Source organism: Anthonomus grandis, chromosome 17 (assembly GCF_022605725.1).
Source record: "Anthonomus grandis grandis chromosome 17, icAntGran1.3, whole genome shotgun sequence".
NCBI classification, from domain to species: Eukaryota; Metazoa; Arthropoda; class Insecta; order Coleoptera; family Curculionidae; genus Anthonomus; species Anthonomus grandis.
Genome location: NC_065562.1, coordinates 16453992 through 16481218, shown reverse-complemented (window position 1 = coordinate 16481218; position 27227 = coordinate 16453992). Strand labels below are relative to the sequence as shown.

The 27227-nt window shown below is 27.3% G+C and overlaps 1 protein-coding gene across 4 annotated transcripts in view; it reads right to left on the bottom strand.

The window, feature by feature from the left end:
- LOC126746515 (TOX high mobility group box family member 4-A-like) overlaps window positions 1-26839 on the bottom strand; it is a 262557-nt gene extending 235718 nt beyond the window's left edge. For 2 of the 4 annotated variants that reach the window (XR_007663911.1, XM_050454821.1), the window contains exon 1: window positions 26271-26839. Coding sequence is in view for 2 of the 4 variants with exons in the window: in XM_050454821.1 (XP_050310778.1) it covers window positions 26271-26339 (69 nt within the window). In the remaining 2 variants the exon portion in view is untranslated. The remainder of the gene's footprint in view (window positions 1-26270) is intronic. The other 2 variants (XR_007663912.1, XM_050454819.1) reach the window with 2 other exon arrangements.
- Window positions 26840-27227: the final 388 nt, after the last annotated feature.

The window sequence follows — 27227 nt, the reverse complement described above, 5'->3', positions numbered from 1 at the left end:
GTTTTGCGATATGATTTTAAAAAACAGTAATAAAATTGTGCATAACTTTAATATAAACGATACACTTTATTGACGACTTTATCACTAATTTTAGGACACTTTTTAGGCTTTTATTATCAACTTGTATAATTGACAGGCATTTACAGGCTTCTACGGTAATTTTTAAAATTATTCCAGGCATTTAGTGTAAGTTTTTATAGCTACCAGGAAATCCACATACGTTTTTTTGACCATTGGGGTAATTTTTCAAATACTTGAAAGAATTTTTTCAATTTCTCCAGAAATTCTGACTTTTATGTATACGATTTACTTTTTTTACAGTTTTCCTTAATAAATACTGATAAAATATTTGCTAATATGTACCAAATTTTAAGTTGGTTAGTAAAATTTTAAATGCTACTTTAATGCTGATTTCTTATATTTAAATGTTTTTAAATTTAACTATATTTAAATTTGAATTTACAAATGCATAATTAAAATGGATATGATTCCTTAATTTTTTTAACATAATTATTATCAAAAGCTTGAGTGCAAAGATAATTTAAGATTACAGAAATAACTTACAATGGCATAATTTAAATGGACATGAAGCTCAAATTTGTTTAATTAAAATTGTTATACGCACTTTTCCTTTAATATGATTATTTTTTTAGGAAAACCATTTATTTATATCTCATAAACCAATAATCAAGCAGCATTTGTGTCTATTTTTATTAATAGGAATTGTTTGGTTATTGGTATGCTCCGCATTTATTGTAATATTTTTTTTACTATCATATAATTAGATTTTTACTTGTAAGGAATTATTTATAAATAAATAAATAAAATAATTCGTTTAAAAAATATAAAAATGCACTACCTTATTGCATACGATGCTCACGTTTTACTTATGGCCTATTATATGGGTATGTACTTTCTTTGAAAAATGTAAAAAATATTGGATATATTAATAATTATTTTAAAAAAGGCGCTTGTTTTATCTTCATGTGTTAAAATGCGCTAAATGTATAACATTTCTAAAATATACGCATTTAAAATATTTTTTATTATTAAAAATACTTAAATTAAAATCATAATTTTAAGTATAAGAAATTAAAATTTAAAATATTCTTAAGAATTTTCAACACATCTTAGGAATTTAAAAATTTTAGAAATATTGTGAGTTATGTTTTAATGATTTATTAACTAGAAAATGATGTACATTTAAAATAAATTTTTTCATTTTTTTTCATTAAAAATATTCGAAATTAAATTAAAAAATTAATAATATATAAATAGTTTAAAGTCTAAAAATTCCATTGTCATTCCTAGATGTTGACTTTGGAATATTAATATTCCATAGAAAACAGAAAATTTTAAGAAAAAATATAATTTTTCATTACAAAATTAAAAACATGTTATAATTTTAAGCCTTGCAATTTTAAATTTAAAATTCTTAATTAAATTTTACAGTAAATAATTTGTAAAAAAATTGTTAAAAAAATAAAATACTATATTTTCGTATAAGAAAAAATAAAAAATTTATTAGTAAAATAGATACGACACTCAAGTCAAATCACTCAAATATATAAATGCATAATTTAATTGGATATGATGCATATGATCTCCCCTTTGGTTTTTTCGTTTTTAAATAAAACATTGCTAATGATGTTTATATTTTTTTTAATAAAATATCTATATTTGTTAAGGATAGCACTATTATTTAACAAATAATTCAATAATAAAAATATAATTCAAAATGCATAAACTTAATGGATACGAAGCTCAAGTTTCTTAATTTAAGCGTTTTTTTTGTAACAATTATTATTAAAATAAAATCATGGAACGTTTCATAATTACTGTTTTGTTAAGATTAATTAAATTTTGTATTTAAATTAACTATTTAGGCCTTACATTTTTTAGTTACAATGTAGTTTCTTAAATAAATTAATATTTACGATATTCTACGGTGAAAATAATGAATTAATTAAATTTTGTTCAAATTGCGGACAAACCTATCCAAGGCTCAAATGCCTAGAATTAAATAAAAATTAGAGTAAATTGCCTTAAAATTGACAAAATTTTGGAAAAAAATGATCAACGGCTCATCTACCTGGAATTTTATAGAAAACGGACTAATTCAACGTAACTGTCAAAAAAATTCACGATTTAATTCCTGAAAATTACGACTCAACATTATGACTCAACTGTCTGGAATAAGGAAATTAAATTCATGACTCAACTGCCTGGAATTTAATGAAGAATGACTTGAATTGCTTGAAATTGATAAAATTCTGGAAGCACGATTCAACTAGTTGGAAACAAAAATTGCAGTTAAAGTTAACCAATTTATGAGTGGCTTGGAATAAAAGCATACGACAGGCATATTTTTATTTAATAAATAGGCAGAGAAGAAAAGCAATAATTCTTTTCAATTTTACTTAAGAAGCCCTATCGTATTTATTAAAATTATGCATAAAATTCCTTAAAAGTTTTATGTAAAATTTCCAGAAAAAAATAAAAATGAAAAATTTGAACTTATGTGTTAAAATAACTAGGAAAAACTGCCCTAATTATCCATTAAAAAATGTTCTCACTAGTAGTTTTCTCCTAGGAACTTTTCGATTTAAAATCCTAATAAATACCTAATAAGACCTTAAGCGCAAAATCAAGAAAAATTAAACGGTCATAATCAGAGAAAACGGTAAGTATATAGTCTAACCTACTCCACTTAAAACTACTGTTTACATAACATCGTTATGGTTTTTACGCCAAGTACCAACTGATCGAACGTATATATACACACATAGTGACTATTACACATCCGCATTGGCTGAATATTATTACGGCCTTATTTTATTACTTCTCAGTTATTACGTAAAAAGCTGTTTAACAACATTATTGAAATAATTTTTATCAATTTTCTCTTCTTACCACCGGTGACAGGAAAATGAGTCAATAATCTTAAGCAAAGAAGCCAATTTGAACGAAGTGTTCATCGTACCTAATTAAGTTATGCACAGAAAAAAATTTATTGGCCAAATAAATTCCCACATAGCCACTTTTTAATCCTGACGTTCCGTTGACAGTGCAAGTAACTCTCATGTTAATTATGTACCTTTAATACTGGGGCAATTACCATAAATTTCGTTCTCCATAGGGGATTATCCCCTTAGGGGAATTTCCTCTTTGCTACAAAGAGATGAGGTAATTCGCTTTGTATAAGACGTGCATACCTGTCACCATAAACACTTCAACTCAGATTTTCATATTGGATTAATACCGTTATACGTATAGACGTGGCAGGGAGTTAATTAAATATCTAACTGGAATTAATAAAGTCGTTTTATGGTACCATTTGCATACGAGGGCTTACGTAAAATTACCCTTATTTTACACTAAAATGTGCCTTTTTAATAGAAATTTACATAAATCAATTTCAGATCCTAATCAGCGCATAAATATTAATGAGGAAAGCTGTCCTTTTTTTTGTTGTTGAATAATTACGCGTTCTAATGATTTTTTTTCTCTCTCTCTTTTTACGGGCATTATTATACGGTGTCGGTAATTAATGAGGTTAAATTGGCGCAAGCAGATATGATCTCCATACGAAATTAAATGTCGTTGTTCCATTTAAGAGACAATGCAATCGTATTTAGATGGTATCTGTGTAAGGGAGATAGCGACAATAATGTGTCTTGTTATGTAATGATTTAGCGGGGCAAAACATTTTGTTATTGTTGTACATGGGTTGTTGGGAAAGTTTATGTGTTCTTGATTAAAAGACCCATTTTTGCATATGGATCTGGAAATTCTTTTGAAAGGGTAATAATGGCCCTATTATAGCACAAAATTACTAAAATAAAATTTAAGTCAATAGAAAGTAGAGCTTACGAGATACTTGACTTTTAAAAATTAGTCAAAAATTAATTAATTCTCTAAGATAGTTTTCTCTTAAACGGTGCTTCCTGTTACGTCAAATGCTTGGAAAAATTATTTTCAATGGTCTGAAAAATAAACAAAAAGTCGTCAAATCGCTGAAACACCTAAAGATTTACTTCAAATGCCTGGAATATAATTAAAAATTATTTCAATAGCTTGGAAAACATAAAAATAGCATGAAAAGTTATTTGCCTTGCCTAAAACACTCTAAATGCCTGGAATATCAACAGAATTAGTTGAAATTACTGGAAAAGATGAAAAATTATTTAAATGACTTGAAAATATCCACAAATGCCTGGAATTGTAGTAGTAATTATTCCAAAAGCTTAGAACCATTAGGAAATTACTACAAATGCTTAAAAAAATATTTTGAATTTATACAAGTGCCTAGAATTAAATTACAAATTATTTCAAATGAGTGGAAAACATAAAAAAATATGTATAATCCCTGTAAGGCATACAAAAATGGAAAAAGCTTTAATTGCCTGGATTTTTAGAATATATATAATAGCCTGGAAAATTATTTTAATTCCATGGAAGGTAGAGAAAATGACCTGGAGTGCCTGGAATAAAATTAAAAATTATTTCAAGTTATTGGACAATTTAAAAAAATATTTAAAATCTTTAGAGCTGATATAAAAATTATTAAAAGAGATTCCAAGTGCCTAGAATTATGAAAAGGTCCAAAAGTCTGCATAAATTATTAAATAGCTTTAAAGAAATAAAAGAAAATTTAAAGCAAAGATTATAAATTAAAATAAAAATAACCTGTGAATTTTTAATCTTATATTAATTATGTATATTGATTTATTTTAGGATTTGATTGTATTAATAGCTTATTAGATCAGTGGGGGTTGAAAGCGAATTTTTGCCTGAAAATGACCTCCTAGCCTAAAATATTCTGCATAAAATTTGTAGATAATTAAAAAATTAAAAAACATTTAAATAAAATATTTTATCACACTACGTTCAATTTTAGAAAAAAATCGCAGAAGTCAGAATTTTGTTTTTATTTTTCTCCCTAAATTTACGACAAACTTTAAAGAAATTAGGTACATAATTTTAATGAATACGACATGCATTTTAAATAAAATTTTAAAAGGTACGTAATTTTCTTCCCCGTCCATTAAATAAAAAGGTGCATGTCGTATGCTTTTAAGTTATGCATGCTGTAACTTTTATTGGCATTTAAAGAGAGAGTACCGTAAAAATTAATTATTTCACAAAACTAAATTAAACTTCTATTCCAAGCACTTGACCCGTTGACGAATTTATCCAGAATTTAAAAAAAATTCACTCAACTAACATGCAGTTTGGTCATATATTTATATATGACTCGACTGCATAGTCAGATAATTCTAATCAAAATTTTTTATTAAATTCCAGATTGTTAAACCCTTGATAATTTTTTCCAGAACTCTAAAATATCTAAGGCAGTTAAATCTTATCTTAAGCAGTGAATTTATTCTAATAAGTCCCGTTATTCATTTTATTATTCCAGGCAGTTGAACCAGGGATGAATTTGTTTAAAATGTTTTTAATTTTCAGGCAACGTTGACTGCAATTTGTAATTCCAGGCAGTTGATTCGTAAAAAACTTTTTCCAATATTTGTCAAATTTTAAGCAATTCTGCATTAAATTCCAAGCAGTTAAATCATGAATTTAGTTTTCTAATTTCAGGCAGTTAAGCCGTAGATTCGTTACAAGATGTTTTAATTAAATCGTCAATTTTTGTTTTTTTTTTTGCAGTTAAGTCCGATTAGGCAATTCATTAATAAATTCCAGGTGAATGAGTCACGGATACATTTTTCCAGAATTTTATTAAGTTTTGGCAATTTATTTAATTCCAGGCATGTGAGCCCTGGATAATTTTTCCCACATTTTGAACAAGATTTAAAAAAATAATTAATTTCATTGTCTGTCTATTTATTTAGTAAAAAGGTGTATGTCATATGCTTTTAAGTTATGCATCGTGTTACCTTAATAGGAATTTAAATACAATAAATTTCTTAATTTATCGTAAAACTAGTTATTTAAAATTTTATTATTCTTGATTTTATTTTATATTAAATTTAAAGGAAATTTTGTGCATAAGCCCATTTTTTCGTTTTTAATGTTTTATCATAATTTACACGAAATTTGGTGAAAATGTACTTTTTTTTATATTAAACAAGCATGATTTTTTTTAACTAATGCAATTTTTTTTAACTAATCTACAAATTTATTCAGGAAAAATATTAAAAAAAAAAGCAAACATGAAACTGAGAAATTAATTTGTAAAATAAAAATCAAAATATAAATGTGTGTAGTTTTTAGGAGTTTAAGATGAATTATTACCTGAGAATGACCTCATAGCCTAAAAAGTAATGCACAGTAGATAATAACAAAATGAAAAATATTTATAAAAGACATTTTACCATACAGCTACAAATTTTAGGAGATATCCGCCAAAGAAATCTTTTTTTTTAATGTTATTTCTTCTCTCAATTTACGTGAATCTAACGCATAACTTTAAAGAATACGATATACCGTTATTTTTTTTTTAAATCTTTCTTTTAATTTATATGAAATTTGGTCATAGTGTATCTTTTCTACAATAAACAAATGAGGTTTTTTAAAAACGAAGAATTTAACAATGATTAAAAACGAATTATACACGCATGATTTCCTTGAAAAACTATAAAAAATTTTAAGATAATTTAAAGTAAAAAAAAAAATTCCAGAAAAATTTCTACTTTATTTATATTGACGTTGATTTTTCATTAAACTACCTAAAAATAAAAAGATTAAAAAAAATACAAGGTCGTTTATATAAATTTAAACATTATTTTGCATATATGTATACGTATAAAAAAAATAATTCTGTATAACTAGGAGATAACATGCATATTATTATTAATTAATTTAAAAAAAAATACAAATTTTATTTTTCAAAAAAATATTTTTTATTTTAAAATATGTACTATTTTATTTTCTTATATAATGTTTTTTTTGATACATTAAGTGAATATGGCATACTTAAAAAAAAACAATTAATTATGAACTCTATTTAAATACAAATTCATATATAATATTTTTATACATTTTGACTAAATTACTCAGTAAATATCATTAATTAAAATAAAATGATACGTTTTTTAGCATAATTTTTATAGCTACGGCATACCTATATATATTTAAAACATTAATTCGATATACATTTTTATCATTTTATATTTTACAAAGATTTAAATTTAAAAAAAGTTATCAATTAATACAACAGTTATAATTAAAAATTTTCATGTTTATTTTATTTGTAATACAATTTATTTAATTTTTCAATAAAGGTTTCTGATTTTAAAGCATTTTTCACCCTTAGTGTTTTCATAATTTTTAGGCATAACTTTAATGGATACGGTATCTATATACACACAATAATTCACTATGTTGTTTTAAAATGTTATATATAACCAATATATATTAAGTAACATGAAACATTATAAAAAAATCAAATTTTTCAATAACTTAACGTGCAAATTGTCTTTTCAATTTTCAAGAAATCTTCTTGGAACATATTTAATTTTTTTTTTAATTCTTAACAATTTTTTTTCTTTAATTGTGCATAACTTAATAAGGCATGACATGTAGATTGTATTTCTAAACCATCAATTCCCTGTAATCTTTTTAAATGGAATTTTTAATTTTTTCCTTAATTATAATTAATAAACGACAGAATGTTGAGATTGGTTTTTCACGATTTTCTCCTATATAATAATGATTAATTTCTTTATTTCTTACAACTTTGACATAGAGTATTTTGCGCTACGAGGTCATTTTTAGCTAAAAATCGACTTATGGGAAGCAGATTGTATAGCTCAATTTTCATTCAGAAAATGCGTTTTACAAACACCAGAAAGCAAAAATATATAGGAACAAAAAATGTTTTCTATTTGAACTTATCCCCGAATGCATCACACTTTTAATATGCAAACACTATTAAAAATTAGACATGTTAACACCGTGCTTCTCTGCAATTAAATTTGATAATTTAAAATAAATATTGCGTCACCACACAAATTTAAAAGTCCTCAACTACCGCAGTGGACTCCTTCAACAAAAGTCAAACAAATTTATTTGAACTACCACATTTTTATGTAAATCTTGTCCCTTGTCTTGTCAAGGGAACATCATCGGAGATTTTTTATCCTATATAAAAAAAAGCATAATGAATATACCAGCTGTCGCATAAAACCGTTTTCTACCTGCATGTGGAAAGTGGTAACTTTCGATATAAATATAGTAAAAAAGATTTTAATCTGGTTAAAGAGGAAGTGTTAAAACGCATACTAATTTTTATCCCGTCGTTTTAAAACAACTTTAATTTTAAACGGGACGAATTTAGTTTTATGCGGTTAAATTGCCGGAAAGACTAATCATCTTCTCGCGACTACTATACAGGATGAAATCGACAAGTTTTTTTTTTAAAGTGAAACCGGGTCGGATGGATTTACGTAAATATAAACGTTATTTGCGGAATGAAGACCGCCATTGAGAAAACAAGCAATTTTGGCCTGCCTAATCTATATATCATTGGGTTAACTTTAATGTACGACCATATAAATTTGACGTGGGTAAACAAATTTGATTTATCGCCTAATAATATTCGTTATTTTTTTTTGTTTTGTTGGCACGCGTTCAAATTTAATTTATTTTCATGTATTTTTATATATATATGGGTTTGATTTAGGGTGTTTATGTCATAAATTCGTGTAGACTGATATAGATTTTATTGGAAAACTAGCAGGGGAAAATGTTTTAGAAACCGTTAAGATTTTTTTCATATTATTAAGTCATATGTAACTAAAATCACTGTTTAGATGAATTATTTAAAGCTGTCGAGGATAATTATATTACACTGTTAAAAATCCTTGCTGAGTGCCAACCATGTCATAACAGAACAAACATAGTTTTAAATAATTCCTGGCCTATTAAATTAAAACACTGCTGTGATAAGCCTATTATATAATAAAATCAATGATTTAAGTGTTAAATAAACCTGTAACATTTTTGTCAAGATAAATTCCTGATTTAGTTCAGGGTGGTTGTGGATAAATTAATTTTCTGCGCTTCCTTGGACAAAGAAAATCTAAAATCCTTAAAATTTGAAGGATTCAAAATTCCATGGAAGATCTAAAGAAAATATATTTTTTAAATCATTGGACAAAGAAAATCTAAAACCCATGAAATTTAAACGATTCAAAATTCTATTGAAATTTTGAATTTTTTTTTTAATCCTTGGACAAAAAAAATCTAAAATCCTTAACACTTTAAGGATTCAAAATTCCATTGAAATTCTTTATTTTCTTTGATTCCTAGACAAATAAAATTTCGAGAATTTATCACTGCCTCAACTGTCTGGAATAATAAATTAAATAAATGGACTCCACTTCCTGGAATAAATTCACTGTTTAAAATGAGACTCGACTGCTTGAAATATTTAAGAGTTCTGGAAAAAATTATCCATGACCCAAATACCTGGAATCTAATAAAAAATTAACGAGTCAAACTTCATTTCTTCAGGATTTAATTCCTAAAAATTCCATTATGGCTCGACTGCCTGAAATAAGGAGAATGAATTCATGATTCAACTGCCTGGAATTTAATAAAGACCGACCTGAGTTGCCTGGAATTTGATGCAATTACGGAAGAAAATATCCACAACTCAACTGCCTGGAAAATTGCAGGCAGATCCAATCTCAAAGTGAAATTTATTTGTGGAGAATAACTAGGGGCATCTATGGTCCCAGATTTTCTCCATTTACTCAAAAACTATGCAAATTTAGAAGAAAACTCAAAATAATTTTTTTTAAAGAAAGTTAATTTCCTTTCATTTAACTTACATTTGGATCCTCTATATTTTTTTATACTGGAGAAATTACGTTTTTATGGAAAACAACTAGGGGCACCTATGGTCCCAGATTTTTCCCATTTATTTAAAAACTATGCAAATTTAGAAAAAACCTCAAAGAACATTTTTTTAAGGAAATTTAATTCTCTTTCATTTAAGATACATTACAACGGTCTATCTTTTTTATACCGGATATAGGAAGCAAATTACATTATTATGGAAAATGAGTAGGGGCATCTATGGTCCAGGAAATATATGTTATTAACTGGCAATCCATAACTCAACCGCCTGGAAACAAAAATTGTAAGCAATTGGCTGAAATTTTAAAAAATACTGCACAAATTTATCACTAGTTCAACTGCCTGGAATAATTAAATGAACAAATGGACTCTAATTTCTGCAATAAATTCTGTACTTAAAATAAGACCCTTTAAAAAATATTTATTTAATTCCAGGCAGTTGAGTCAGTGATTTCCAATTAATAGCATCAATTTCCTGGACCATTCTACTGTTCTTGTTACTACTATAATTATTATTATTATTATTATTTTCTTTATATATTTATATATATATAATAAATTCAGCACTTCAAATAACACCCTTAAAAAAATATTTATTTAATTTCAGGCAGTTGAGTCAGTGATTTCTAATTAATAGCATCAATTTCCTGGACCATTCTACTATTCATGTTACTACTATTATTATTATTATTATTATTTTCTTTATATATGCGCTCTCCAAATCTCAGTAAACCCTCTATATAACAAATGCCATTACTACTATTATCGCTATTATTTTCCTGATGCGTACCCTGAAACATCCTGGCCTACTATAGTAGGACTACCCTTGCCAATTAGAAATATATAAGTCTGGACCATTCGAAGCCAACTCCTCCCAAATAAAAATGCATATTTCCTGGACTATTGCACGCCTATTAACCCCAATAGAAATGCCCGGAATATCCAGTTTTTTACAATACAAGGTCGTAAGTATCGCGGCAGCAGCAGCAGGTACCTTCCCTAGAAGTCAGTACCTGCAGATGTTCCAGATCGGTGGTCGGGGGAGCGAAGCCGGATGTTTCACGTGGCCACGGGGCGTGGCCGTCGGTCCAGACAACACCATCATCGGGTGCAAGTGAGCACATTGCCAGAACATTCCTGGTACCTTCCAGTAATAAACAAACTCTCTTCATTCAGGTTTTTGATTCTCGCGAAGAGTTCGGACAGTACGGAAGCGGAGATTGACCGGTTAGGTGGCGATAAAACTTTAAAATCGCTGCATAAATCAATATCCAAACTATTCAGAGGGAAAACATTTATTTCTAATCATTGATCAATAAATATAATAAAAATTACTGCTGAGATAAAAATGTTGAGATCTATGCAGTTAAAATTAATTTTTAATGTGTGACCATCATATGCAAGCTTATCTGATAAATGATAAAAATCATATTCAACGCATACAGGCAAGAAATCTTAATTGAAATTAAATCACTGCTGTGATTAATATGTTTTTAAGTATCCAAAACAAAAACAATGATTTTACTGCTGAAATCCTCGCTAAGATAAATACTTGATTTAATTCTTGACTGGTAATAGAAAAATTAATTTTCTGCCTAAGAATAGATAAAATCATTGAAGAGATAAATCTTTTAATAATTTAGGAAAAAATTATGGATTTCTAATAAATCATTAATGAACGTATTAAAATCACTACTGAGATAATAATGTTTAGCTGATATAAGAGCTAACAAAATTTTTTTACTGATTAAGAGCCATAAAAATCACTGTTAAATTAAATTTGTATTTTTTTATTGGAGCTAATGTGATTAGAATCACTGTTGAATTAGACATGTGATCACATATAAGTTCATATAATTTTCAATTATTTCTAATGACGACGTGAAAAAATCACTGTTGAGATAGATAATTTTAAACACAGTAATATTTTACTGGTAAAAACCACTGCTAAATTTACCACATTTTAATATTCATAACCCACAATTCAAAATAAAACAAAATTTTGTATGGGTTAAAAACTATAGAAATCACTGCTGAGATAAGTGAATCCAAGGCGACGATATTTTCTAAATCACTGTGATAAATATTTTATAAAATTGTAACTAAAAGGAAAAAAAATATTATCAAAAAACACAATTGAGATGAATTTGTTAGGGTTATAAAACCAGTAAGCAAACAAGTATTTTTTTACTGATTATGAGCTAAATTTGGTAGTAAAATCACTGCCTAGTTCCAGTGATATTTTTTAAATCACTACTGTGATAAATATTTTAACGTTTAAGAAAAAATTAATTTATCTCAATAGTGATTGTGAAATTTGCTTAACTCAGACCGTACGTACTTTTAATTTACCGAGCTTAATAATATCAAAACATTCATCACACGAAAAAAATTACCGTTGAGATAAATTTGTTAGTGTTGTAAAACCGGTAAGCAAAGAAGTACTTTTTTACCGATTATGAGCTAAATATGGTGGTAAAATCACTGCCTAGTTGCAATGATATTTTTAAAATCACTACTGTGATAAATATGTTGTTGCTTCAAACTTATAACTGAAAAAATCACTGGTGAGATTGTTATGTTAGCACATTCAAGGCACTTAAAGAAAAAATTTAACTTCTAATAATTCCTATTAAATTAAATCACTGCGATGAAACATGTGCTATAGCAACTTAAATAAATAATATATTTTTTATATAGTTTTTACTTAGTGAATATATATATATATATATATATATATATATATATATATATATATATAATTGATTGATTACAAGCTGGTAAGTGAAAAATAAATTTTCTTACTAGAAGTCGTATAAATTTTTAAAATTATTGTTGAAATATGTAAGTCTGTTAATGGATCAATAATCATGAAAATCACTGCTGAGCTCACTATATTATCGTACTTAATCCTAAAATAAAAAAAAAATATGTATATTTTTAGTTACTCTAAGGCGATGGTATTTTTTAAATCACTACTGTGATAAGTATTTTAATAAATTAATACTCATAAAAAATAGGATAAACGCTGTTGAAATAAATTTGGTAGTATTGTGAAACTTATAGGCCAAATATTGCTAAGCTACACATGCTATCATATCCGAGCTCTTAAGAAAACAATATTTTTTCTAATTACTCTTAGGCAATGACAATTTCAAAATCACTACTTTGATAAATATGCTATAGTATCCAAACTGATGAGTAAAAAAAATCACAGGTGAGATGATCTTGTTTCCATATCTAAGACCAATAAAAAAATAACTGATCAATTAATCAGAAAACAGTCATATTTTTTAACGTTGATTAAAACCACTGTTGTGATAAATATGCATAACTTTAATTATTTTTAATTATTTACTAATCACTAATTCACTCTAATTATTTTTATCACTTGATAAGCGTAAATTAAAGGCAGTAAAAAATATGTTTTGCGACCTAGTTTAGGTACAAAATAAGCCCAAAAATCAAAGGATTTATAGGTAAACAAGTTTCGATTTATTACGAAATCGTCTTCAGGACCGTGTTTGACTCAGGACTATTTTCTTATGGATAACGAGTCGCTTTAAAGTGATTTTTAAAATATCCCGCCCTCACTGTACCCAAATACAAAAGGTAGAAGCGACCGTTTAAAAGTCGAATCGTCTGGCCTCTAAAAATGCCCTATTACAGCAACCTGTTTTGTGTAGTCTCCAACTTGACCGAAACGGGTTTTGTTCCGAATGTTTTATTAAGATTTAAACAGTGTTTTCTATACGAGAAGTTCAAACCAACAATAATAATAAGAAAAAAGGGCTTTCCATTGGCGTTGCGACGTTTAAATTTAACTGAAAACCGGTACTTCCATTAAAGCCACGTAAAATATCGGTTAATTAACGATTTTGCAATAACATAATGATTTATGCGAAAGGGGAGGAGACTGGGAGTAATAAACGTTCGATTCAAACGTTTCTTTTTTCTCTCTTTACTAACGTAATTTATATAATCACGTTGAAAGTTGTTTTCAATAACCACTTATTAAAATTACTATTTAAATTAATATACAACATAATGGCATTATAAAAATATGTAAGTTTTTAATCGATTTTGCTCGGCGAATGGTTCTTTCCGTACGGTAATTACGGTTCTTTTAATAGCACACATTCAATAAAGTGCTGCAAATAATTGGATACTTACTGAAATTTAATTAACTTAGATTTTAAAATTAATTATAATAGAAAACCTCGATGGCCTATTGGACCTCTCACTGCAATCAAATGACCTGAAAGCAATTTTCTCACATGTTCTTTTTTGCCAATTTATTTATATTTATCTCATCAGTGATTTTGACACCTGGATCATATATAGAAATTAGATTTTTGAAACTTTAATAAGTAAAAGCAAACAATTATCTCATCAGTGATTTTATAGGATTTTTCCCCTAAACAGAGGAGTTTTTTCTTACTTACTGGCTCAAATGGAATAACAAGTATAGTGAATCTAATGATCTTTGACCATCATGATCTCAGCAGTGATTCTTGTTGACCCATCTCAGTGATTTTTAAGATTTATCGATATTATTATACTTATAAATTCAATCAGGTACTTGTCCAGGGAACCAATAAACACTTTAAAGGCTTATACGACTCTTAGTAAGAAAATTGATTTTTCTCCTAACGACTTTTGATGAATTTGAATTTTTTTCATTACCGGCCCTGAATATGAGAACACGATTATCTTAGCAGTAATTTTTCTTGAATGCTTTATCCTATTTACCACAATAGTGATTTGGAAAATGTCATTGCCTAGGAATTATTAAAAAATATATTTTTCTTCTAAGAGCTTGGATAGGACAGCATGTGTGACTAGGCAGTGATTTTTTCCATATTTGACCCATAATAAGAAAAAAAATATTTCGTTGCTTATCAGAGCCCATTATCATTGTTATCTCAACAGTGATTTTATAGCGAAAGTCTGAACGCTGCTATCTCAATAGTGATTTAAAAAAATCGTCAGACCCTGTAACTTAAAATTTTTTTTTCTCTGAACGGGATGAACGTAATAAAATGTTTATAGCAACAGTGAAGGTTTATTTAATCTATACATAGGAATTTCCACGTGTCAGTTTGAAAACTTCAAATTAATAATTTCAATAGTGATTTTAGATTGACGATGTTTATTGAATTTCCTTATCGACTCAGTGATTTTAATTGTCTTTGACCCATATTCTTCTTTTCTTGATCGGCTTGGCAGTCTGGTAATCTCAATAGTGATTTTAAGCGTTTTCTCTTGCAGAGATTGATAATAATAGATAATTTGTACGGTGAAAGATATAATCATAAATAATCACAGTTGAGATTATTATTTTTTTCTAGTTCCGTGTTGAAGAGCTTTCAAAATCACTGATTAAAGAGACGAGATAAAATTATTTTATTTTTCACAGGCCTTAAAGGAGTAAAACATGTTTTAATAATAAATTCCAAAAGAAATTATTGAAAATCACTAAAATCTCTATAAAGATAATAAATATGGAAAAAATGAGACACGAGAGAAAAAAAAAATAATTTTTTCAGAGGTATTATAGGCAAAACAAATTTTTTATTTGGCATGATTTGACAGCCTTAAAAACTTATCTCAACTATGATTTTCATAATATTTTTATCCTGTTAGTTATTTATTTAATAAAACATTAATCACAGCAGTGATTTTAAAAATATTAATGCCCTGAAGTCTTTAAAAATTATATTTAATTTCCAATAATGGGTTAAATATGATGATTAAGTGAACTCAACAGTGATTTTTATGGTCTTTGACCCATAATTGATTTGGTCTTCACACCAAAAAAATTTAATTTTTTCCTTAAGACTATGGTTATTAATAAAATAATGTAAATCACTAATGTGATGAATTAATATAATAATAATGAGATAAATTAATTTTTTTTTAAACGTTAAAATATTTATCACAGTAGTGATTTAAAAAATATCACTGGAACTAGGCAGTGATTTTACTACCAAATTTAGCTCATAATCAGTAAAAAAGTACTTGTTTGCTTACTGGTTTTATAACCCTAACAAATTCATCTCAATTGTGTTTCTTGATATTTGTTTTCTCTTTAGTTATAATTTTATAAAATATTTATCACAGTAGTGAATTCAAACATATTGTTGCCTTGGATTCACTAAACTCTTTAATGATTTTCGAGAATTTAAAATATTTAAATCAAGCGTTTCTAAGCCTCCATCCTCTTTTTCAATATAATTTTAAAGTTAAATATGATTGATTTTTGAACTTGTAATATAAGTAAAAAATCACTATTATCATAAATGTTTTTTTACTTTTTGACTAAAATGTGATACATCCACATTAAATTTCTTCTGTGCATAACTTTAATGGATACGACAAATCTTTTTTTAATACACTCCACGTAATTAATTAATTCTCATGTATTTTTTAACTAAATTACGTAAAAAAATAATAATGAAGAATTCCAACTGGGACGTGCGTTTGCACAACTCTAAACGTTACGACTAACCTTTCACTATTAAAAATTAAATCAAGGTTATTAAAAATTATTATAAACTAATTTATTTCCCATTATTTCTCCTGCTGGGGGCCTATATTACGCGTTTTACGTAAAAGAAACGTAATTATAATGTACTTAAACGTTACTGAGGAAATTGCTTCTGCTCGCACCAAGTTTTTCCTGTTTTCTTGGGGTTAATTCTCGCTTAATGCAAGGGTAATAACACAAGCTTTTGTGTACCTAAGAACGTCGATAACACCTAAATTCTCCAACGATTTTAATCAAATATTCACTGCACTTTGAATGCATAATTCTGGAGCTGAAATTTCCCACTAAAAGTAAAACAAATTTTTCCGGATTTTTTTTAGGGAGAAAATACACCCCGTCGGACGCTGCTGGCTGCTGCGTGGGACGGCGGGGGAGGGTGGATGGAACAGGGGCGAAGAGAAATGTTTTCAGCCTTGGCGATTCGGGTCGTTGACATTTCTCATTCCTGCCGCCGAATAACGTCAGGGAAATGCAATTTATCGACGTATCTAATGTGATTTTCGGGCGGGGCGGGTACAAACTGCATGGAAATGTCGATCTGTTATTATTGGAATCGGGGGCGAGGGGGAGCTTTTTGCATAGATTTTTATGGTTTCCTTTTAACATCCTGTTTTTTTTTCTTTTTAATAAAAAAAATAATCATAATTCAAAACAAGTAAAAAAATTTGATATTGCGTAATGTGTACCTTGGACATATGTGTGTTTTTGCAAATATACACTCTTAAAATAAATTGAAAAAAATAATAACATAAGAATACTTAAACACTACCAATTGCTCATAAACCATTAAATACAAGCATAACTTAAACGGATATGAGGAACGTTTCTTTATATTCCTTACACTGCTGATATTTCCAATCTTATTCAAAAAATTGTAGTTTTATTTATTAAAGATTATGTGTACCTTATAACTGTCAAAAAATGTTCCAAAATGTATATATTTTTTAATCGAACGCAGTTTATAGTAAAATATGCATAATTTAAAGGACTATGAGGAACGTTTTCCTAAATGGAGCTTTAAAAGCTAGTAACTTATAACTGTTGGCCTTTTCTAGCCTTAATATTAAAATGAAAATGAATTTTAATCATCCTGTTTTTTTTTATTTAAAAAATTAATCATAATTCAAAACAAATAAAAAAAATTGGTATTGCGTAATGTGCACCTTGGACATGTGCGTGTTTTAGAATTATACACTACACTCTCAAAACAAAATTAATAATTAAACTAAAAATAATAACATAACGATACTTAAACACTACCAAATGCTCATAAACCAATAAATACAAGCATAACTTAAAGGGATATGAGGTACGTTTTTTTATATTTCTCACACTGCTGATATTTATAATTTTATTCAAAAAACTGTGGTTTTATTTATTAAAGATTAGGTAAACCTTATAACTGTCAAGAAATAATATTCAAATTTATTTTTATCAAACGCAGTTAATATTGAAATATGCATAGTTTAAAGGACTATGAGGAACGTTTTCCTAAGTGAAGCTTTAAGAGCTAATAAGTTATAACTGTTTACTTTTTCTAGTCTTAATATTAAAAATGAAAATGAATTTTTTTATTGTCTTTTAATGGAACTTTAATACAATTATGTTAAACTTAAAAATAAATATAAGGGATTTTTTTATGTATCATTTACCAATGTTTTCTCTTTTTATATATTGAAAGTACTTTGTTTTAATATTTATTTAAGAAATTTTAAATACAAGCATAACTTACAGGGATACTAGCATATAATTTACAAAAACAATTTAAAAATAAATATGTAGTTTATGCATAACTTAAACGGATATGAGCTATTTTTCCTTATGTTTCTCATACTGATGGCATTCATAATCTTCTTAAGAAAATTGTGGTTCTATTTAAGAATATAAAGAATGGTTATATACTATAACAAATTAAACATAGACAAAAAGAAATAGTAAAATTAATATTTTTCTTTATACAAATAATAAACATTGTGTATTATACAAAGTTTATTATTTTAAAACAAATTTATGTATTTTAGTTAATATTCTATAACCAGCTTATTTCCTTACATGTATTGTATTATTATTTTTTTTAAATTGTGCATTCATAAATATTTTATTAATTTAAAAATAATAAGAGAAAACAATTACGAAAATTACTGTTTTATTACTATTTTAATATCATTTTTTTTCAGGTATTTTAATTAAAGATTTTCTTCATTTTTGATCCAGTATTGTGTAATTATACATATTAATTTTTTTCCATCGAAAAAGAAATCATTCGTTTATTCCAGGTTTTTGGAACCATCAGGTTCTTGAAATATATTTTTAATTTATTCTAGTATTTTGCAATAGTTTCTTATTTTATTCCAGGCATTTAAAATAAATTCTCTTTTTGTTTGAGGCTTCAACTTCATTTCAAATATTAAAATAAATGATTTTTTAAATTTAATTCCAGTTTAATTTTCAGATATTTCGCATGTCATATAACAGATATAACTTCTACATGTCACGTTCTATTAAGTTATGCACAAATTAAGAATTTAATATTTTTTTCATAAATAAAATTCGTCCTTACATTTCAAAGAAAACTTTCTAAAAACGCGTTTGTATCAATAAAACTAAGACAAACTGCCCGTCGTATCATATTAAATTATGCACCAATAAGAATTATAATCAATATAATTTATCACACGAACTTATGTATTTTAAATAAATAAATATTATAATATCGTCCCATATATATGGTAAAAAAAAATTATTCATACCATTAATAATAGAGTACCTAACTGTAAACATAATGTGGGCTTATCCCTTGTTTGTTTTCAATGCATAAATTACCATTAACAATTCTAATGAGGTTATACCAAGATAAAAATAAAACGCGTCGGAAATTTTTTTGACCTCAATTTTTATTGGTTAAAATTAAATGTTTGTTAAGGTTTATTCGTAGCGGAGTTATTAATTTTTTTATTTTAACAAAGATAACGGGGTCCTATTTTAAAAGGGGTTTTTTCCATGGGGAGTAATTAACGTGAAAAAAGTGTACTATCTGAGGGGCAGTTTTTCCCCATTAAGTGGCATACGAGTTATCTCTTTTGAAGAATTAATTTATTAATCGTCTACGTCTATGGTTTGAGGTGCAGACTGCTTGCTTTACTCCCTATGCCCGTCTCGTCGCTACTCCCTAAAAATTTGACGTATTGATTTTTTAACATCCACTCCGAAAACCATCGGGAGGATGTTGTAATGGAAAATAAACAGTGTGTGCGGCCACATGATACGTCATATAAGATTTAAGTTTAATTGTTTTTTAAAGGGGAGTGTGCATAACTTTAAAGGGTTTAATTAGTATTTAATTATTTTTTTTATATTCCATGAGGCTAATACTTATCGGGGTTCAGAAATCTTTGCAAAACACTACTGAGTTATTTTGTTTTCTCTCAGAAAAAGTCACTACGAAATTATAAATATAAATAGAATTAATAAAATATGACATGCAGTTTGTCTTTTCCAAAAAAAATCAATTTTTTCCTATATTTCATTAAAATATAAAATAAATCTTTAATCTTGACTAATCTCCATGCAGTTTGTCCTTTCCAAGAAACTCATTTCTCTTAAATCTTACTGAGAAGAAAATTTTTCCAGTTCAAATCAATATAAAAGTTTCCCTTAAATTAGAAATAAATAACAGATTTTTCCAGGAAATAATTAGGTTTTTTTCGTTTCTCCTGGAAATTTTTAACTCGATTTAAATAAATTAAACATGACATGAAGTTTGTCTTTTCTAAGATATGCCTTTAAATCTCATGGAAATACAATTGCCTGAATATCGAAAATATACCAAGAACTGTGATTTGTTCAAATATATCTTGTTTGATGCATAACTTAATAGAACGTGACATGCAGTTTGTCTTTTCCAGAAAGCTTTTTCTTAATGAATCCTATTGGAGCGAAGCCAATTTCTTATATTTTCGGATATATATACCAAAAACTATGGTTTCTGGAATTGAGCATGATTAAACAGGACATGCAATTTGTCTTTTCCAGGAAGCTTTTTCTTATTAAATCTCATTGAAACGGAGCCAGTTTTCTTATGTAGGACAGACATACATTTTGTTTTATTCAAAAACTTCTTAAATTGTGCATAACTTAATAGTACACGACATCTATTTCGTCTTTTCCAAAATATAAATAAATAAAATATAAGCTTTACTAAAACGCTGAAAGTCTAAAAATTAGTTGATTAAGGGCTTTTATACTTGCAAGTTTTAAAAAAAATTAAGAAAAACCATAACGAAGCAGATTTATCCCGTGTAAAATTTTCCAAAAAAAAAACAATTTTTTTCATTTTTCTCTATATAAAAGGGGAATAAATAAATTTCTTTTTTTCATGTATAACGCTGAAAGCCAATTACAAAAAATTCGCCATAGAACTAAAGTTATTAGCCTTAACATATTAAAAAGTTACTCGTATCCATTTAAGTTATGCACAATTTTTAATATGTTTGGGAATTTAAGTAAAGAATAAAAAAAGTCCATGAATTACTTGCATAACTTTAAAGGGAATGACTGACAGATTTATTCGTTACATTTCCGTTTTACTTATTGATGAGTGGATTTTTTTAAAGAATGATTATTGTAGATTTTTTCAAGGCATCTGACACCATCATTTTTAAATTGTTTTTAGTATTCTTGTAATTTCTTTATTCATGTATTTAAATAACTTTTCCTTTATTTCAAGCCTGTAAAAAATTACTTTCCTTTTGTGTAACTTAATTTAATTCCAGGAAGTTAATCTAATTTTCCAGATTTGTGTAGGAAATTTGTAACTTCCAGGCATCAGACTCAAATTAATTATACCAGACATTTCAAACAATTTTTTAAGGCTAATGAACAACTTGACTATCAACATTTAAAAGAAAATTTGCCTTTACGCCATGACTATAATAATGCATCGCTTTAATTTTATTAAGGAATTTAATACCAATCATCAAGAAATTATATAAAAATGTCAATCATGTTCATTAAAGTTATGCAGCGTAATTATTTCGTGCATGTAAATAAAGAAACAATTGTGTTTGTTTGGTAACCTGGGAGTACCAGAAATTGTAATTTAAAAATATACAAAGAAAGTCAAATTGTAGTAAATAATTAATTTCTCTCAAAATTAACCGTACTCAATTAGGTTATGCATAATTTTTATCATATTTAGGACTTTCTTCAAAGGAATTTTATATTAATTTTTTTTTAACTCTATGCAAAATTTGAAAAACAACGCTGGATTCAATCGATGTTGTTGCAGACTAATTCAAGATATTTGACATAATTATTAAATTATTTTAAATATTCTGAAGTAATTTTTAGTATTCCAGTTATTTTCATCTTGAACTAATACTATTTAACTAATTTAATTTTAAACCTTTAAAGCCCCTGTTGCTTTTATAATTATATGACTTGATTTTCTTTATTATGTAAAGACTTAAATTAATATTTTATGTTATTCCAGGCACTAGAAACAAGTTTTCAATAAATAAATCCCTTAAGTACACTTGAAAAAAATGTGCCTAAATAGTATGCATCACTTTTATTCTATTGGGATATTTATTGGCAATTAACAAGAGTTTTAGAAAAAATTATGAAAATGTCCATCATATTCATTAAAATTATGCATAACAATTATTCAGAAGCGTAATTAAAGAAACACAATAAAGTTTGTTTGGCAATCACAGCATAAGAATATATAAGGCAAGTCAAATTGATGTAGTTAATTAATTCTATCTATTTAAGTTATGCATAAGTTTTATTATATTTAATAATTGAATTTAATGAATTTGAATGAAAAAGTCTATAGTTTCCAGATATAGCTTTAAAGGCTAAGGACTGATTGATTTATTTCTTAAATAAAGTTTTATTTGGTTAATCAGTCGAATAATTTAAAGAATGATTATTGTGAACTTATTTAAAAAAATTTATTCAGGATTTTTAATATTTTTCGTCTTGATAGAAAATATTTATTAAAGAATTTTACGCAACACATATTATGACTTGAAAATACATGCAAGTCAAATTGATGTAAATAATTAATTTTATGAAAAAGTTAATCGTATCCATTTAAGTTATGCATGACTTTTACCATATTTTCGAATGTAGTCAACGGAACTGGATTGAAAGAGTCGATAATTTTCATGCATGGGTTTAAAGTGAATTACTATTAGATTTATTCGTTAATTAAACGTTTTACTTGTTAAATAGGTCAAATTTAAGAAAAAAATATTATTGTATATTTATTTAAGGCATTTGACACTATTTTTAAATTGGAGGATATTTCTAGGAGTATTCGAGCGGTTTTTTTAATAAAAAGGAATATTTTAATAATTTATGGACTCTTGTAATGCACTTGCATATTTTTACTTTAAAGATTATATTACACTGGGTAACTAATCCTTTTACAAAGTACAGACCTAAACTATTTCACCGAATTATAAGCTAATTACATTGCTCTTAAAATTCTTTTTAGTTGAAGTAAAATAGCATAAAACACGTCTATTTTATCGTGTATTTTAATATAGAGGATACACATATGTTTGTTGTTGCTGAGGAGTTTATATGAGGATCAAATATCATCAGTAAGGCCATTTAGAAATTTTAAAAGATACACTACAGTAAAATTGGATCTACGTCTCTCCAGTGACTCCATATTGTAAATATTACAAAATTAAATTGATATTATTGTAATATTTGTTTTCTCAAAATTTTTTTTTAGCAACACATTATTTAATTTGTACGAGTATATGATATTGTTTTAAATCCTATGATATGAAAACATTTAATTTCAGGCTTTCAAAGTTCCTTTTTCTTTTATATATTTCTTACAATTTTGTATTTTATTCCAGGAATTTCATATAATTTTTCAGATTTTTTTTGATCTTCTTCGTTTATCTTCAAGGCATCAAATTTCCATATAATACAAGGACTTGAATTCGTGTTTTGCGTTATTCCAGGCATTTTACGTTTTTTGAACATGCGTATTTTTCTATGAATAAATGTACCTGAATAGTATGCACTACTTTTATCTCATTAAGAATTCAGTCGCAATCATCAAGAATTTATTAAAAAAATTAATTATTTGGTACAGGCAATAAAAGAAACAAGGAACACGATAGTGTTTGGCAAACACAGCACCTTAAAAAATATACAGAGCAAGTCAAATTGCTGTAAATAATTAATTTTAAGGAAAAGTTAATCGTATCCATTTAAGTTATGCATGACTTTTACCATATTTTGGAATGTAGTCAAAGGAATTGGATTGAAAGAGTCGATAATTTCCATGCATGGGTTTAAAGGGAATTACTATTAGATTTATTCGTTAATTAAACGTTTTACTTATTAAATAGGTCAAATTTAAGAAAAAAATATTACTGTATATTTATTTAAGGCATTTGACATTATTTTTAAATGGCAGGATATTTCTAGGAGTACTCGAGCGGTTTTTTTAATAAAAAGAAATATTTTAATAATTTATGGACTCTTGTAATGCACTTGCATATTTTTACTTTAAAGTTTATATTACACTGGGTAACTAATCCTTTTACAAAGTACAATCCTAAACTATTTCACCGAATTATAAGCTAATTACATTGCTCTTAAAATTCTTTTTAGTTGAAGTAGAATAGCATTTAACAAGTCTATTTTATCGTGTATTTTAATATAGAGGATACACATATGTTTGTTGTTGTTGAGGAGTTTATATAAGGATCAAATATCATCAGTAAGGCCATTTAGCAATTTTAAAAGATACACTACAGTAAAATTGGATCTACGTCTCTCCAGTGACTCCATATTGTAAATATTACAAAATTAAATTGATATTATTGTAATATTTGTTTTTTCAAAATTTTTTTTTAGCAACACATTATTTAATTTGTACGAGTATATGATATTGTTTTAAATCCTATGATATGAAAACATTTAATTTCAGGCTTTCAAAGTTCCTTTTTCTTTTATATATTTCTTACAATTTTGTATTTTATTCCAGGAATTTCATATAATTTTTCAGATTTTTTTTGATCTTCTTCGTTTATCTTCAAGGCATCAAATTTCCATATAATACAAGGACTTGAATTCGTGTTTTGCGTTATTCCAGGCATTTTACGTTTTTTGAACATGCGTATTTTTCTATGAATAAATGTACCTGAATAGTATGCACTACTTTTATCTTATTAAGAATTCAATAGCAATCAGCAAGAATTTATTAAAAAAATTTCGAAAATTACCATCATATCCACTAATGTTATGCATCACAATTATTCGGTACAGGCAACGAAAGAAACAAAATACACAGTAGTGATTGTGACTTAAAAAATATACAGAGCAAGTCAAATTGCTGTAAATAATTAATTTTAAGGAAAAGTTAATCGTATCCATTTAAGTTATGCATGACTTTTACCATATTTTGGAATGTAGTCAAAGGAATTGAATTGAATGAATCTTTAATTTCCATGCATAAGTTTAAGTGAAAAGACAACTAGATTTTCTTCGTTAACTAAACGTTTTACTTGTTTTACTATTTTCTTTTTTATGATGTGAAAAATCATAATATGTATTAAAATTTTTATTTTCAGACTTTTGAATTTTGTTTCTCTTGTATGTATTTGTTATAATTTTGTATTTTATTTAGGGAATTTAATCTAATGATTTTTAAACAAAAATTGTATATCTTCCAGGCAAATGACATAATTTCTTAAATTAGTGTTTTATGTTATACCAGTCATTTTACGTTTTCTAGATATTCGAAAGTGTTTCTCTATGAATCTATGTATGAAGAAAAATGTACATAAATTGTATCCTATTAAAATATTTAATAGCAATCAGCAAGAATTTATTAAAAAAATTACGAAAATTACCATCATATGCACTAATGTTATGCCTCACAATTATTCGGTACAGGCAATGAAAGAAACAAGGAACACGATAGTGTTTGGCAAACACAGCACCACAGATCGTGCCTTAAAAAATATACAGAGCAAGTCAAATTGCTGTAAATAATTCATTCTATAAAAATGTTAATCGTATCCATTTAAGTTATGCATAATTTCAATTATTTTTCAGAATATAATTAAAAGAATTTTATGGTAAAATCACAAATTCCGTGCATAATTTAAAAGGAAATGTTAGCTGGGTTTATCCGTTAAATTAAAGTTTAACTTATATCAAGTGGAATTTCTAATAACAATAATAATAAGTGGAAAGGAATGATTATTGTAGACTTGTTTAAGGCATTTGACACTAGTTTTTCAATCGTTTTCTGGTATTCCAGTAATTTTTTTTCTAGATTTTCCAGGATCTTTGAATAAAATATTTTATTTAAGGCCTTTGAAATGACCTCATTTTATTTCAGGAAGTTATTGAAATTGTTGATATTTTCCAGGGATTTGATCTAACTTGCCTGATTTGTGGAGGAAATTTATATATCTTCCAATCATCTGACGAAACGTTTTTGTATATCATACAAGGACTTATTCCAGGCATTTTTCTTATTTTAGACAATTAAAATATTTCAAATTTTCCAGGCTACCAGTCACTTTTATATATTGAAGAACTGAATATAAATATTTAAAAATTAATGTAAATGCATATCAAATCCATTAAAATTATGCATCACAATTATTCGGTACAGGCAATAAAGGAAACAAGGAACCCAATAGTTTTCATATACAGGGTTAGGCAACCGCGGCAGCACCACACATTAGGGCTTAAGTCATTAAGCAAAAAAGGAAAAAATGTATACAGGGTGATGGCAAAAAGATTTTCGCTTACTTGTTACTGTAAAAAATAAAAATCGAAACATTCCCGGACAACTTCCTGATTTTGTAAAACATACGAAATTTAAATGAAAAAAAAGTGGTACCTTGTACAAGTACTGATCGAACATCCTACAAACGTCAATGTCACTCCCTACGCAGTACGTGGCTTCCATACTATCACAATTCCCGATGAGAGTAGTGATCGAAGCCACAATAGGCTTTAAATGTTCCAGCGTTGTGGCTTTTTGTGACACCTCCTTATTCCCAAAAAATACCAGTCCATAAATGAGGCGCCGAACAAAAATTCAAATATAAATCCAATCAAAATGTCACAACATATCCATAAAAAGAAAAATCAAAATAATCAATCACACAAAATTCCAAAATAAACCGAAAACAAACTTCTCGCGCGAATTCGAAAGTGCGTGTTTCCCACCCGGCGTGGGAGGGGGGGACGCAGGCGGTGGTAGTTTTCTACCGTCGGTCGGTAAACAAAAAACGAATTCACCTGATTACGGTCCGTCGGTTACAATGACGTCGTACAGGGACGTATTAGCATGTCGCGACGTATTTCTAAAGTGATTATTATTGGGTGTTAAAGGCGACACACACACACACAGACACAGAAAGAGAGAGAGCAGTTTGTCGCTCACGTGTAGGAAGATCGTGAAGGAATACGCGACGGCGGCGGCTCTTCGACTCGTTGGACGCGAGAGAACCCCTCCCCGGTCGACGTCGGCGGCACCGACGGCGGTGGCGGCGGCGACGACGACGACGGCGGAGGCGGCGGAAAGCTGCGCGTCAAGGAGAGAACGGACGGGCGCGTCGCGAGTCCGACGTCGGATCTCAAAAATCCATGAAAAACGTATAAATATTAATTTTTTAACTGGGAGTTTTATGATGATGGAGATGTGCCTCTGGAATAGTTATTGCTTTTTTTTTTAAATTGCCTTTCATTTAGTGTGTTTAAATTGGTGATTTCTTAAATTGTGCATAATTTAATGGGGCACGATATGCAGTTTATTTCTTTCCAGGCCTATACTTAAAATACATTTTTTCCT